Here is a 12,041-nt window from a genome sequence, read left to right as displayed (position 1 = left end):
TCATATTCATCCCTACATCTTACCCTTAAGATGTTCCGGTGTCAAAGTTGAGTAGCAGGATTGTCATGTCTTTGTTGCATCTGTTCCACCTCAAATGTTATGAATAGAAGTGTGTGAATATATGGAAAAATAATAACCATCTTACCTTAAAAGAAGTGTTTCATCAGTGCCCTCAACAGGTATGTTTTACGTGTAATAATATTAAGAAATTGTTTACAATTTCATGGGGAGAAGTCTTAGTGGAAGCGAAGCCATTCATCCATGCTAAGTTAACTGCCCGGCTAGCCGTTGGCTAACATTAGCTGTACTTGTGGCACGGCTACTGAATAGCATTAAATCTTAGCATTTATATTACCACAAATAGTCATCATTATCTGAATTGATAGCCACAAACGCGAACTTTTACCTCATTGCACCGTATTCTAAACCTGTTTTAAAACAGGAAATGTATAACCGTTTTAATTCATGTAAGCTTGTTAGTTAGCATAGCCATGGAAGAAAAGGGTAAACATTTTAGCAGGTGTATACTGTATGCTCTATTTAAAATATCCACTGTTATAAATACTAAATCTATTCGGCTATTAGTAATTTGACTTTACTTTAATGTATCACGGCCATTTAAGTTATCTTTTGTTGGTGTTTGTGTTTTGGTTTATGTCTTGTACAACTCCACAGCCTGACTAAAGTATGCTGTCACATGCGTTCAATTTCATGTACTGCCAAACTCTTATATGTTAAACCACATGTACATCACCTAGCTGTGTTTCTTCAACATCCGTATTGATTTATTTAATAAAGTCAAACCACCCAAAAGATGGAAGAAAAGCTGAATGGATCACTGCCTGTTGTATCTCCGGAGTACCTTCAACAGTGGTGAGTCTTCCTCCTCACCACAGTGTGGCCAGACTGGACCCAGATTATGTCAGCTGCCCTCTAACTGGCAAAGTGTGATACTATGAAATGAAAGCATGTGCACATAGTTGCCCGTTTGACATTTTGTATTGTTTTTTACATCATTATTTTTAATAATATGCCATTTGGGATCATGAACAATTGTTATAAAGGTGTATATTTTCTTTAATCAGAGCTCAGTGTTCTTATGATGTGATCTGATACGTGGAACACAATTGGGGGAAAAATGTGGTTGTGTTTGATTTGCTAACACAGAGATGTCAAAATCATTTCAGTTCATTTACAGGATTTTTTAATATTCAAGCTGTTGCTTTTCTTCAGGCACAAGAATCAAGAGGGGTTTTTTTTTGGGGGGGGGGGGGGGGGAGTTTAAGCAAAAACCATAAGTTCAGTTGAATCGGACATATATTAAATGTTTTGAAAAGAGTATAGAGTCAGGTGCCAGTTTTTCTGCTCTACCTACTATATTTAGAAGTGATTTAATTCACAGTAAACCTGCTTTATAGCAGAACCACTAAGGCTGTTGATGTTTTTGTTTAGTTTTAATTAGATTTAATCTGTTTGTGCTATACTAAATAGTTTATGAAGTTGCACTACTGTCAGAAATGCTTGAAATTAAACATGTGGGATCTTGTAATTAGTAGAAGTGAACCAATCCGATATTACGTATTGGTATCAGTCAGATACGGACGTAAATTACTGGATCGGAGAGAAATAAAAAATGTAATCCGATCCATTAAATATCAAAAAAAGCTCCTCACAAAACTTGCGACACGGTGTAACTCGGCTCATAGGCACGTCGGAGCAGTGTGCTCACGTGATAGAGCGGCTGTGTGTATTTGTAGCCTCACTACCAAACCGGCATTTCATCTCCGATGAAGTTATCCCAGAGAGAAGTAAAGCAAGTGTGTAAGTTCATCTCTGAATGTTTGTAAAGCATTCCCACGTTAAGCTTAACAACCGATATATGGAGCGACTGCCTCTTCTCTCTCACTCTCCTGATGCTACTTCAATCGTGAAACTGATTAATGATCAACTGATTGGCTTTTCTGTCGCGAGTCCGTCTCTCTTGTTTGTTTTTGGCCCACTAGGTGTTGAATCTATTTAATTATTCTTGAAAAATAATTTATTTCTGTGCATTTTTTTCACACTGCATCAAATTATAGTTGATTACGTCGATTAAGCATCATGAGGTGGAGGGTGGGGGGTGGTTCCCTTTTTTTTTTTTTTTGCTGGGAGTTTGCAACCCTATTAGTTAGGTTGCTTAATATTTCTGCTAAGTACTCTTTAAAATACCAGAATAGGAAGGATGGAGTAGGTTTAAGTTTATTTGATTGATCAGTATTGCTGAACTATGAAATATTTTGTGGGCAGTGTATTTTTTACATACAGGTATAACAGAATAGCTTTAGTGTTGTTGTTTATTTTAACTTGAGTATGAACTTATACAAAATGCAGCAAGATATTAAAAAAACCGTTTTATTGATTAAAAAACACACTATATCGGACTCATATCGGTATCGGCAGATATCCAAATTTATGATATCGGTATCGGACATAAAAAAGTGGTATTTTGCCATCTCTAGTAATTAGATGATTAAAATCAATGTGTTTGCTCTTTTATCACCACTCAGCTAAATACAAAAAGACCTAAACAAAAAGCACATAGTTTATGTAATCCAGCTAACATCTGTTTTAACTCCACAGTGCATCTCACACAGCCAACTTGATTGTTGTAAAAATACTTAACCATTTTGTGCTTTTGTTTTGTTTTTCTAAATTTCCTCCACCTCAGGGTTCGGTCTGCCCAGCAGTTTCAAGCTCTCCAGGCTCAATATTCAGACGTCATTCCTGAACATCAGTTTCACTATACAGAGCATCAAGCTGGAGAGCCAGCTATGGCAAACATGGTTAATCCGGAACCCGTGATGGATCAGCTGGAACCTACCAACTTGACAAAACGTACTTTGATATATTTATTGTGTTAACACCTAGTTATAAGTTAGGATCAGGGTTTAAAATGGGCTGGAATGATATTCCTTCAGTTAATCTGTAATTTAGTCTGATAGGGGTCATCAAAACATTATGAGTTAAATTGCCTATCTGGGCACTAGGCCTTTATGTTTTGTTTTCTGCTGCATGATGTTCAGCAGGAGCAGGTAAATTGGCTGGAGCTACACCTAAGCATGATGTGCTCAGCTTTAAAGGCTTCCTCCTTCCTACAGTCGCTCAGAGTTCCTTTTGCTCATAGACAGTGACAAGGGAAGTAAGTTTATTAACCAAAGCATGAATATTGTGTAGTCAGTAACTCAGTTGTGTAAAGTATGTATTGATAAGTTGGAGGAAGGAGGAAGCTTTGCTAGGGCAGCTGACCGCAGCCTGTTCACAAAGAAAAATCTACTGCGGGTTATAAACTTTTTCCCCTTGTTGCACTTTATCCTCAGTTTAGGATCTAATGTTAGTTTAGTGTGACAGTCTTACCATTATATATGGTGTTTTTTTTAATAGAATTTATTTGCTGTATATTAGGGCATGATGATATATAGAAATAGTCTGCCAAAACTGCAGTTTAACACCACACAAGAGCAAATGACTTCCAACAGTACTTACATCATGGTCTCTTATCTTTTTTTATTTTTGTTTTCTCAATTCTTGTAGCTCCAGCTAAAAAGAGAGGCAGACCAGCTCAACCCAAGGAACCAGGGGCACCCACACCACCAAAAGTCCCAAAGGCACGAAAGCCACCAAAAGACCCAAATGCACCTAAAGCAAAACCAGGTCCAAAGCCCAAAAAGGCAGCTCCGGCTGATGGGAAACAGGAGAAGATTGATGAAACTTTCAAGAAGGTAAAGAGGAAAGTAGACCGCTTCAAGGGCATGTCAGAGGAGGAGGTCATGAAAAAGACTCTACCAGACCTGCTGGACTACAACCTAGACTATGTCATTGTAAGATTCACTTTTTAGTTGGATAATTATATATTATGTCTAGTTCACTGCTAGACCATAATGTGAACATAAGCGTGGCTAACCTCACCGGTTTGCTTTCAGATTGGTATCAATCCAGGTCTGATGGCAGCTTTCATTGGAAGATGGTTTCCAGGTCCTGGAAATCATTTCTGTAAGTTATGATACTGTAATTATTTTGAGTTGTCTTGTGGTAACATAAAAATGGATCTTAGGCTTCAAAAAGGTTATTGATTTGCTGACACAGTGGTGCAGATTTTTACCTTACAGAATAAAACATGTCCTGGTCCTTTCTCTGTGAAGTTTGTAAATTCTCTTCCTGTATGGAATTCTTCTGGGTACACAGGTTCAATAAAATGTCCGTATTTATTAGCCTTTGGTGCTGAATCACCTGGTCACTTTTTGATTTCAGGGAAGTGTTTGTTTCTGTCTGGATTTACTGATGAGCAGCTCAACCACATGCATGACACCGTCCTACCTGTTAAGTATAAAATGGGCTTCACCAACATGGTGGCCAGGGCAACACCAGGGAGCAAAGATCTTACAAGGTATATGACTGTAAAAGATTTCAGTCATCATATTAGAAAATAAATATTTTATAGGTTTCATAAACCTTTTTCTTTCATTTCATCTCACCAGTAAAGAGTTGCGTGAAGGAGGCAAAATTCTTGTGGAGAAGCTGAAAAAATACAAGCCACTTATTGCTGTGTTCAATGGAAAATGTAAGCCCACCTACTAACAAAGAGCAATAGTTGCCATAAAACAGTTTGCTTAAGTCAGTTAAGCTAATAGTTATCTTCTTTTGTCCACAGGCATCTATGAAATGTTCTGCAGAGAACTGTTTGGTAAAAAACCACAAAAACTCGAATTTGGTTTGCAGCCACACAAGATCCCCGACTGTGACGTGGTGAGAACTCAGTTTTCAGTCAGGTTTTTAAAAGTTTCTTCAGATATTGGTGGAAATGATACAGATACATGCTGTTCTTCAAGAATATTTAAGAAATATTTTCATCTGTTATTTGTATTTATTCAATAAATTTAATAGACAATGTTAAAAGTGTGAAAATAATATTAAGAATAAAATGTCAAAAATGTAGGATTTTTCTAGTATGTTGTTCATAAAGGCTTAAATTTGTAATTATAGGAACTGACCCGAAATTGAATGTGCAAGCCTTTATATTTTGTGTTAGAAGTGATATGATCAACATATTGATATCAAAGGAAATCAATATAGACAACTAGAAAATTAAGAACTGCAAGTGTGATACTTAAAAGTAACTGATACTTCATTCTGAAGACTTTACTTAAGAGTTTATTTCTTCTTTGCAGGCTTTGTTTCTGATGCCTTCATCCAGTGCTCGTTGCGCCCAATTCCCTCGTGCTCAGGACAAAGTCCACTTCTACATCAAACTGAGAGAACTCAGAGACCAACTGAAGGGTGTCCAAAGAAGCACAGAGATCCAAGAGGTCAACTACATGTTTGACCTTCAGCTGGCCAAGGGTAAGCATGACCAGGGCTGGGTGGGTGGGTGGGTGTGTGTGTGCATGCGTATGCGTGTTTGGGTTTTGTTTTGTTTTTTTCTTTTAAAAAAATGTGTAACTTGGCTGTCTAACCTGAATTTCACCACTAAGTACCTTTACAGCGGCTTTAATTAGAAATTTTAATTAAAATTCAATTTTTAAAAAGTAAAACTACTACGCTGTTATTTACCATAGATACTTTCCCTACTTTTAATATTGTAGAAATGCCTCAAAGCCACTAAAATTAGTGAAGTCATTAATTTAATATCCTGTCCATTTTATTAATTTTTTAAAGCATTTTGTTAATTCTTCCCCTTTTATATCAACAGAGGATGCCAAGAGGCTGGCAATAAAGGAAGAACAATACGACCCTGGTTATGAAGATGCCTATGGCGGAGCATATGTCGAGAGAGGACCTGAAGGAAGCCAAGCTGAAAGCCAGAGCAACGGTCACTGCACGTTTTCATCTGCTGAAAATACAGGTAAGTCATTCAGATAGGGTGAGCCTGAGGGCGAGCTCGGATGCACCCAACATTCATCTACAGTCCTCGGCGCTTATGGTTCCTAGTTTCAGGTAGTTGTATTCTCCACCTGTTGAGACACTTGAGTTTGTATGATTTGCATAAATCTGTGTAGTTTGTATAAATTTCAGTTTTTATAAGTCCGTCTGTTACTCAGATGTGAATGTAGCGTTATGTAATTGCACGGACATATGTAATTTGTCTTAAAGTGATGGCACAATCCTGGCCAGGAGCTGGAGTAACCATGAGCATGAACTTTGCTACAGACATCATTCGTTCACATCTTACATGCATAGAAAAATGCTTCTGTTTCTGTGTTCTCCACCCCCAGAAGGAGCGCAGGAGGCGACTGTATCACAAACAGCTGATGGCCAGCTCCCAGACGGACAGTGGATGACCCAGTCTTTTGCAGATCAGATTCCAGACATAGGCAGCGGACCAAAAGATGGTAGCATATGAGGAAAAGGGCTTGCCTGTGCTACACACAGAGACTTGAGCAAACTTAGCTCTTACCTCTTTTTTTGTCAGGTTTTAAAATTCCTTTTTAATTAGTGTCTGAGTGGAATATTAAAAAAAAACATATAGTGGACTTTTTAGAAAATTTGCAGAATATATTTTCTGCACCTTTTTAATTCTTTGTGATCTTGTAAACATATACAGCATGATCGTCTTCACTGCAGTCTTTTTAAATATGTGAAATCAGGGACTTGACAGTAGCCTCTTTCAGACACAGTGCGTTCAACATCGATGGTGCTCTGTCCTGACATAAGTGATGGTAATGTTCCTCAGAGCTTTTTTCACACATACCATTATTCCAGAGAATTTTTTTTGACAACCACATGAATCATTATGCCGACCTTTGGTTTAAGGTGCTTCAGCACCAGTTTTTATACTGTCTGTTTCTTAAAGTGATTCGTAAATATTACTAGGTTTGGCCCAATAAGATTGCCCTTCTGACTTTTAGAACAGAGTGACCAGGGGTGCCCATTGATAAGATGCTGTAAGATGAATACAAATTAATACTTGTCTGAAAGTGGCTAATGATGTGTGACTGTCTTTTCAAAGACAGTCACACATCATTTAAACCTTTGTTTTGCCTTTTTACTGTACTGTACTGTACTGCACTGCACTGCAATGCAGTAAATGAGAACTTTCACATCTGCTGTTTAAACAGCAGATAAGTTCCAGAAATTTTATTTTATAAACTTGACTGATCAGTGTGAGCTTGTGTGATCCTCTGTTTGCAGGGAGGACTTGGTTAGCATTAAAATGTTACATTCATGGTGCTATGAACTGATGAGATGCAAAGTGATGACTCGATGTCAGAGGTCCTGCAGAGGCATCATCTCACCAGCCTTTAAATGTGTTACGAAACATATAATGGGTTTTATTTTATTTTTATTTTGCTTTAGGAATTGTAGAATTATGTTATGTTTATGATTATATCGGTCACACGGAATGACTCATTTGTCCATTAAAATTTACTGATGATGCTTTTTCTATACTTTTGTTTTACCTTTGTTTCAATATCACATGGTAGCTATTGTTCAATCTTTGCGAAGAAAAAGGCTTCCTTTTATTTTCCTGTTGTACATTACAATTAGACTCATGGTGTTGATAAGATGTCAACAAGTTCAGCAAATGCTGAAGTTTTTTTGTTTGTTTGTTTTCCTTTGTTGGTTTCCTTTAATCAATCTTTTTTCCACTTTCTTTATGGTTGATTACACGTCCCTTCCCTGGTGTGTTTAACATCACCTGGCCAGATGCAGTTCTAGTTGAGACTGGGGGCATAAGGTCCATGTTGCCATTGGTGTCCCAGCAGAGATTCATTTTAGAATTTGAGGTCATCTTTGATTTCAGAGTTTGTGTATTTATGTCTCGTCCTCTCTGATTCCTGCTGTCTGAACCAGATGACCTGCAGATGCAGTTATTCTCTTGAGATGCGCTGAAGAATATGAAGAGGAAAAAAACTAAAAATCACACAAAGGATGAGCTTTTCATTAATGTTACCTCCTTATAATATTAGCAACAGATACAGTTTGTTGGAGTGACAAAGACACGGCATATGTAAAGAAAGCCAAAAATGAGATTTAATAATCCTAAGGTTAAATCAGTTTTTTTTTTTAAAGAGGTAAAATTGTGAATTTTTATGTACACATACCTGTTGATGCTATCATTGCTAATACTCCATTTCTGCTTGTAGAAATCTGCAGACCACAGTAACAATCTGCAAAGTGCTGTACAGCTGAATGACACCATGCTGTCACAGTAAAACACAGAAAAAAGAAAGAAATTGAAGTACTAATTGCTGTTGTTAACCCAAGTTCATTCCAAAGCCCAGTAGAGAATAGGATATTAGGGAACTCTCAGATCAAACAGTTCACACTTTACCTTTTGGTAAAAAAGATGGTCAGCTCAACAGGTAAGATGAGGAAGGTAAGTAGATGGGTAAACAAATTCATTGTGAGGAAGTCCCTGTAATGCGGCCTCCAGCTGCTACTGTCATGACTATCCCTGCATGCCTCACATAGCACTAACACAGACACACAAAGGGTGGAAATTACATAAAATTATGTGTCATGCTACCTGTGAGAGACCTAGTGTGTGGTATAAATGACACTGTTCATTCATTTAAACCTCAATTTAATACATTTTACATAAAATGGGAAATTTAAATCATTAGTTTAAAATCTTAAGATTACATCATATTCTGCTGCTCAGTGGACCTGGCAGTCTATATAAATCCACCGAATAGATCAGAAAGACTGTTACAGCCTACCATTTTACTGAAAGCAGAGAGGATATTGTAAAGAAATATTTTATGATTATTTAAATATGAGCTACATTAGATTCCTCTATCTTCTTACCTTGAAGAATACAGCAGTATCAAGATGGTGGATGCAAGTAATGCCCTCCTAATGTAATACTTTTTCAATTTGTTAGCATTAACATATAATCGATTTAACTAAATGTCATTAACTGTCAGAAGTTAATCTTTGAAAAGGCTTTCAGGACCCCTTGTTTAGGTTTGTACACCACAACTGATGTTTTGTGAGTCAATGCAACCACCTCCACTGGGGTTTATCCAGGACCAATGGCCATGAAAGGCGAACATAAAGATGATTGTTTTATGTTCATACCAAATCATTACACTCTTCCTGTTCCATTTCTGTGTCCTCTTTACCATTTGAACCAGCGCTCTTACAAGGACATTTTTTTTTCAATTAAAATAAAGTCTTACAAAAACTTCTGTATATCTGATGATCAGCTCGTCTCATTTGACCTCCTTACCTTTCTTGATAGCCACTGGGAGGTTCTCAATGACTCTGTGGTCCAGATGGTTTTCCTTGTGACACTTCATCATCCTCTCTTCTGCACGACCCACTTCCTTCGTCTGCTCACAGCAAGGAGATTTGGCTCCTACCACTGCACTGCTGTGAATATTTTGTGCTGTAAGCAGATCTGAGACAGTTGGTTGATAACATGTTTTAATATAACTTTATGGTGTAAACCAGAAATGCTAAAGAAAATGAAGGTGGAAAAATCTCACCTTTCTCTCTCAGGAAACAAAGAGCATCCATGTAGCCGTTGTGGCATATCTCAGCCAGCTTCTGCCTCACAAAAAACAAACAAACAGTTAAACATTACTGTACACTCTACTGCTTTAAAGTCGTGAGCTCTGAACATGAACCCACCTCAAGTCTGGGGGGGAGGAAGGATGTACAGACTCGATATACATTCCCTGTGTTGGCCTGAATGCTGACGTTTCCGTAGTGGACTTCAAAGAAATTGTATGACCCTTCTCTGGGGCAAATGTCACTCTCTCCTGAGAATGGCGCCATGGTGATGGTGTTTCTCTGCTCGGACAACGGCATCATGTTGCTCAGTGCTCCATCCACGTAGCGCTTAGAAGAAAGAAAAATGATCAAAATTGATGGCAAGCTGAGATGACGAAGTAGATCTAGTGTGACAAAAACATGTCACGAACTGTCCTCATATACCAAGCAGCCATAGCATTTATAAAGTAAAGGTGGATTACTACTCTCAAATAAAGATCATACGTATGCTGTGTGCTCTGTTTGTATGCTCAATCATAATTTAAAGTGTGCTTGCCTCTTTACCTGTGTGCTCTATGCCACTTACCTTATGTAAACCTTGAATGAGTTTAAAATTAACGTGTGAGCAGAGAAAAAAATTAAAAGCTTTGGCTGTAACAAAGCCTCCAGATATTGCGTCTTTTAGCCAAGAAAGCCATAGACTGTATTAGATGGCCATGCCCACCATAACATCACCGACCGATTAGTAAGGTTATGTTATGAAACTTGCTGAGACTGCTGAGATGGTTGTCTTCGCTCAACTGCAACAGGGCGTGATGAGAAAGGATTTGATATGATATATGAATGATATCCCGTTCCACTTCTATGATTCCCAAATTTACCTGCCTCTGAAATCTGGCAATAAAATGCTCCTGTAGCTTTGAAGCGGTTTTTCTTTCCCATTCTCTATGGTCTATGGCACAGAAATCTCTACTCATTTATTTCAATAATAAGACCAGTAAAAGCAAAGAAAGCATACAAAAAAAAGTTAAGCTCTACTGACCATGCCATGGTATGAAGGTGGAATGAAACCACAGTAAACAGGGAAAAAACAGCTGCACATGAGAACCTGCAAAGGTAAAGAGGTTAGATCACTAGAACAGAGAAGCCTAAAAGATCCCAACAATTTTTCTGTAAAGTCACCAATCTGATCAACCTGAATGAGCTCCTCTCTGCTGGCAAACTCGGACACCAAAACATTTTTCCCATCAGCTATTCGGGTGAGAGACACGCAGAGCCTTCCAGAAGCCCGGAGGTGGGCATCTTCTGGAAGCTTTTCCAGCAGGGAGTCCCTGACTGTCCGGAGCAGGCTGAAGGTCGGGTGGAAAACTCCAAAGGTGTGTTTTCTTGCCTCCTTCGCTGTGGTTAAAATATCAGCACACAACTGTTCTGAGGGAGAAAATGGAGCAGAACCAAATGTTCAGGCTAATGTAGAGAACCAGTGACATTATGATGTATCATTGCATTATCCACATGTCTGTTTTTTATTGCACAGCAGTTGTTTTCCTCTACAGTCCGCTCACTTGACCTTGAATTCTGTGCGACCTATGGAATTTGCTCTCACTGTTGTATCAGCTGTTTGTGTGTCAGGAACTTATGAAATACACTGCCTAGTGTCAGATACAACACCATTTGTTTTGAGATATGCCTGAACTTCATGAATGGACGGGTACTTCAAGTGCAAATGAAAAAAAGACAAAAATTTCATACAAAAATACAACGCATTGCAATAAACATGAATTATGTCACACAAAATGTTTTCATATATTCAACAAGGCATGTAGAAATAAAATAAACTTGCATATTTTTTTTGGTCAATTTTGTGTATGAGAATGATACCAAGAGTTACATTTTATTTATGAATTCCTCTTTAATTTCTCTTTAAAAAACAAACTGTTGAAGAGCTGGACAAACTGTAATCTGCAGTGTACATTAAATGTGACTCACCAATGGGAATGCCAACAGTGAGAGCTGCAGCCACGAGACACCCAGAGGAAGATCCACAAATTTTAGAAGCACCATGAACCAGCTGTGGAGCCCGCTCCAGGATACAGCTCAAAGCTCCCACGTAGTAAATGCTCCTGAATCCACAGCCTGCAAAAGAGATGTTCCACTCCTCGACCCAGTTAAACATCTTACCTGGTTTCTCCATTGACTGTAAGATTAATTAAAACTCAGAACGATATCTATAATATTGTCATTTTGTCAGTCGTGTCTCAGAGTTCAGCTGGTGCATTTAGGAACCTCCCAGGTTTGACTTGACCTGCGTTATCTGCACTACAGTCAGATGTAAACGGGGAGTGTTTTAGCTGGCTATGGTGTGGTATTGCACAACTTACTAGGCTCAAACGTTTCAAAATAGAAAACAAGCTGGAGTTGCTCACTAACTGTAATTTGGCCCGCTGTATGACATGTGATACAGTTTTCATTAGTTACACAACTCCGCACTGTGTACAAAAATATGGGAGGCACAAGTGGGAAAACGCCATGACCATTCTGACTGGTTAGTAGGTGTTTGTGAAGGGCTA

The 12,041-nt window shown here is 38.3% G+C and overlaps 2 protein-coding genes across 3 annotated transcripts; one reads left to right on the top strand and one right to left on the bottom strand.

Annotated features, from left to right (window-relative positions):
• Positions 1 to 34: 34 nt before the first annotated feature.
• Positions 35 to 7,414, top strand: tdg.1 (thymine DNA glycosylase, tandem duplicate 1). Of its 2 annotated transcripts, XM_026175125.1 has the most exons (11): positions 35 to 179; positions 799 to 873; positions 2,708 to 2,874; positions 3,571 to 3,857; positions 3,960 to 4,029; positions 4,288 to 4,423; positions 4,515 to 4,597; positions 4,688 to 4,782; positions 5,205 to 5,376; positions 5,726 to 5,878; positions 6,249 to 7,414. In XM_026175125.1, exons 2-11 carry the CDS (start codon positions 815 to 817, stop codon positions 6,374 to 6,376), a joined length of 1,350 nt encoding a protein of 449 aa, XP_026030910.1. In that variant the 5' UTR covers positions 35 to 179; positions 799 to 814; the 3' UTR covers positions 6,377 to 7,414. The 2 variants fall into 2 exon arrangements, with proteins under 2 accessions (XP_026030910.1, XP_026030911.1); XM_026175126.1 differs by lacking the exon at positions 799 to 873.
• Positions 7,415 to 7,486: 72 nt separating this feature from the next.
• LOC113026384 (patatin-like phospholipase domain-containing protein 2) lies at positions 7,487 to 11,796 on the bottom strand. Its single transcript, XM_026175122.1, has 9 exons — positions 11,461 to 11,796; positions 10,670 to 10,902; positions 10,517 to 10,582; positions 9,613 to 9,822; positions 9,468 to 9,528; positions 9,209 to 9,379; positions 8,309 to 8,450; positions 8,079 to 8,177; positions 7,487 to 7,862 (listed from the first exon to the last, which is right to left on the bottom strand). Exons 1-9 carry the CDS (start codon positions 11,663 to 11,665, stop codon positions 7,604 to 7,606), a joined length of 1,446 nt encoding a protein of 481 aa, XP_026030907.1. The 5' UTR covers positions 11,666 to 11,796; the 3' UTR covers positions 7,487 to 7,603.
• Positions 11,797 to 12,041: the final 245 nt, after the last annotated feature.

The sequence above is a fragment of the Astatotilapia calliptera genome, chromosome 7 (genome assembly GCF_900246225.1).
Source record: "Astatotilapia calliptera chromosome 7, fAstCal1.2, whole genome shotgun sequence".
Lineage (NCBI taxonomy): Eukaryota > Metazoa > Chordata > Actinopteri > Cichliformes > Cichlidae > Astatotilapia > Astatotilapia calliptera.
The sequence above is the reverse complement of the archived record's forward strand: the minus strand, read 5'-3'. Positions and strand labels throughout refer to the sequence as shown.